General features: G+C 47.5%; 1 protein-coding gene across 1 annotated transcript in view; it reads right to left on the reverse strand.

Annotated features, from left to right (window-relative positions):
- The window catches only part of LOC122266383 (uncharacterized), a 16262-nt gene extending 13612 nt beyond the window's left edge, over positions 1-2650 (reverse strand). The window contains 9 exon segments of the mRNA XM_086538868.1: positions 447-636; positions 1160-1234; positions 1236-1394; positions 1397-1519; positions 1521-1691; positions 1727-1750; positions 1752-1868; positions 1870-1932; positions 1934-2650. Of these exon segments, the coding sequence (XP_086394994.1) occupies positions 447-636; positions 1160-1234; positions 1236-1394; positions 1397-1519; positions 1521-1691; positions 1727-1750; positions 1752-1868; positions 1870-1932; positions 1934-2650 (1639 nt within the window).
- Positions 2651-3739: the final 1089 nt, after the last annotated feature.

The raw sequence follows: 3739 nt of genomic DNA on the forward strand, positions 1-3739 counted from the left end.
GTAGTATAAAGTTATGGCTTTGTACATTTATTAGTCATCAGACACTACAATATATATATCTATACGCAACACTCAGTATGTTTTATTTCTAGGGTAAACAATTTGTTCTCATGAAACTAAAACTTATACAAAAGTTTCTCTCTTCTCTATTCTCTCACACACGCTCTCTCTCTCACCACACTTCCTTTCTCTCTCCTCTCTCTCTCTCTCTCTCTCTCTCTCTTCTCTCTTTCTAGAAATATCTGTCATTCTACAGTTTCTTTATCCCTGTATCCCTCCCTCCCCCCTTCCCCCGTCCCGTTTCCCCCTCCCCCTTCCCTCCTCTCCCATTCAGCTCTTTTGGCCCCCACGCTTTTCCCCCCATTTCTCGACGTTCCTCCTTTCTGAACAGACGACGTCCATGACCCCCCCTTTTCTCTCCTCCTCCCCCCTCATGAGGTTCAAACCACGGAGGAAACCCACTGAAGGACCGTAGAGGGCGAGATGGCCAGCTCCCACAAGGTGTTCATACGACGGATAGAAGGCTATGGTTGAGCTGTAGACGACCGTGAACAGAGCGCTGTCCACTAACGGCCAAAGGATTTCCAGAATAGCCATCATGGAGAAGATTCGACCCACTTCCTCTGGGTCGCAGAGCTGGGGGAGAGGGGAGGGTTTTGGTTATGAGGTTTGCTCTGTGGTTTTGTTTCGTCTTTTTTTTTTTTTTTTTTTTTTAGATCTTTCTGTTGTGTATGTTTGGTTATGCTGTTTGGCTGGTGTTATGTCTTTTTTTGTTTTAATTATCATTTAAGGTTTTTCTTTAGTATGATTTTTTTTAGGTATGTTGGTTGGACTATGCTATCGTGTTATCTTCTTGTTCTCTTTTTCGATCTTGCTGTCGTGCTGTTTTGGTTATGTTGGTTGAACTATGTTAGTGTGTGAGTTTTCATTTTTTTAAAATAGTATGTGCTGGTTGTACGTGGGTGTTATTTCGTAACGGGGTATATTTGTGGTATATAGAGTTACGTTATCATCGCCGAGAAGTGATATACCATAATGTGCATTATGTAACAGATCTGACAATGACCTCACACTCCGGGCAACTCCGGCGGGTCCATCTGCGATACACGATAAGGAAGAACAAAGTCCTCTGACGCGACCACCTGGGCTTCCTCCTTACCTTGGAGATCATGCCCCTGTCAGCCACAGCCGGGAGGGCGACGGGAAAGACGATGAAGACGTACACGACCCACCATCTGGCTGCTGCTGGTGAGGAGGCCGAGCGCCAGCATCTTCACGAAACACCAGGAACGTCGACCGCCGCGCCCACCCAGTTGCAGTCGTGGAAGTCTCAGGCGCTGGATATCAGCGGGCGCGGACGCGAGCATGACGGAGATCTCGACCAGCTGCCGCGAGGGGCGGTGTACTCGCTGAAAGTCCCTCTCGTACCCACAGGAACACGGGGCGGCTCACACAGGTACAGGTTGGTGGTGGTCGGTTGGCAGCTGAGATCCATCATGAGCGTCATGAGCAGCACGATTGTGGAGCCGCCCTCGTCCCGGCCGCCTCCGGAGGAAGGAATGCACACGCGGAAGAGGTTCGACGACGTGCTCGGGTTCCAGGACGGTCTCACGGCGCCGTCTGTTCCGAGCAGCCCGGGGGCCTTGTCGCCGTGTCCCGACGGCTCGCGGGTCCGGCATGACCACGACGGTCTCCAGACGAACGATGCACACCGTGATCAGTCAGCAAGGGAGAAGGCGTAGACGCACAGTGTATCCTCCGACGGCGAAGAGCCAGGCGCCCATGGCCGTCCCGCAGTGGGTTCTCCTAGATCGCATGACCGAGTTCATGACGGTCATGCGAAATGTCCTCGAGCGGCTGTGGGTCTTTGTCGGCCCATTGTTAGCTGTACGAGGCCATGAAGACCATGACCCAGCCGCCGCCGAGGCTGGCTATTGAGGAGGAAGGCGTCGGCAGGGAGGACCCTACGCGGCGGCACGAAGGTGCAAGAGCGCTCCAGCAGGTTTAGAGGATGAGGGTACCAGGGCCGTCCCGCGAACGGAAGGGACATGACGAGGGGGATCTTTCCTGGCCGCTCCTGTCGCCCTCCCCACTCCACGAGGCGTATGAAGGACATCAGCAGGATGGGGAAGGAACGACCGTCGAGACGACCTTGCTCGTAGAGAAGGAACACGCTGTCCAGCCTCTGCACTTCGACCTGGAGCTCCTCGTGGCGGCCGTCGTTGATGAGGGCGCACTCCTCCTCCGCGCGGCCCAGGGCGATCCTGCAGAACCGGTCCAGCTTCAGGTTCTCCTTGATCACGTTCACGGCGTAGAACTGGAAGTTGTAGAAGAAGAGGATGGGCTCTATGGAGACGCTCGAGAGGAAGGCGCGGACGGCCCGGATGGGCGTCTGGGCGGCCTGGACGGGCGTCTGGGCGGACTGGAAGGGCGTCTGGGCGGACTGGAAGGGCGTCTGGGCGGCCGGGACGGGCGTCTGGGCGGACTGGACGGGCGTCTGGGCGGCCAGGACGGGCGTCTGGGGGGCTTGGACGGGCCTCTGGGCGTGCTGGACGGGCGTCTGGGGGGCCTGGACGGGCATCTGGGCGGCCTGGATGGGCGTCTGGGCGGCTTGGACGGGCGTCTGGGCGGCCGGGCGAGGGAGATCCATTGCTGCGCCTCTCTACAGGCAGGAGCTGCTCGAGTCGAGGCCCCAGCGCCCGACCCAAGACGCTTTCGCCCCCACAAAGAAAGCAACAGCTGCGACCTAATCAGCTGGCTGACTCGTAAAAAGGTGCCATTACACGCACTTATACTGATATGCATTGGGGCGCAAGTACGCAAAAACACACACACAAATATACATATCTATCTATCTGACTGTGTGTGTGTGTGTGTATCTATCTATTTAACTATCTATCTATGCATTTATCTACTTGTTTGTCTAACTATTACAGCAAACATAGAGAAACATGCATATGTACTTATGTGTGTGTATATTTATTATATATATATATTATATATATAATATATATATATATTTATATATAGATATATATATATATGCATATATGTATAAATTATATGATATATATAGATTATATATAGGTATATACTCTATATGTATTTATATATTTATACCTTAATATATGATATATATATATATATATATTTATATATATATTATATATTATATATATATATATATATATATATATATTATATATGTATACACACACACACACACACACACACACACGACACACACACACATCACACACACACACTCACACCACACACACACACACACACCCACACACACACACACACATTATATATTTATATATATATATATTTATATTTATATATATATGCTATTATTGTATATCATATTTATATATTATATGATGTATGTTATATATTTATATATATATATATAATTATATTATATATATATATATTGTATTATATATATATATATGTTAATACACGCCACACATCACACACACACACACCACTCCACACACACACGCAACACACACAACAACACACACAACACACACACACACCACAAACACACACACACACACACACACATATATTATTATATATATATGTATATATATTTTTACTATTAATTATATTATTTATATATTATATGTATATATGTATATATTTATTTAATATATATAATATATGTATATATATATGTGATACATGCATACATATAATATTATATATATATATACATATATATATA

Source organism: Penaeus japonicus, unplaced genomic scaffold (genome assembly GCF_977035675.1).
Source record: "Penaeus japonicus unplaced genomic scaffold, GWHDUDI00000001_assembly GWHDUDI00000008, whole genome shotgun sequence".
NCBI lineage: Eukaryota > Metazoa > Arthropoda > Malacostraca > Decapoda > Penaeidae > Penaeus > Penaeus japonicus.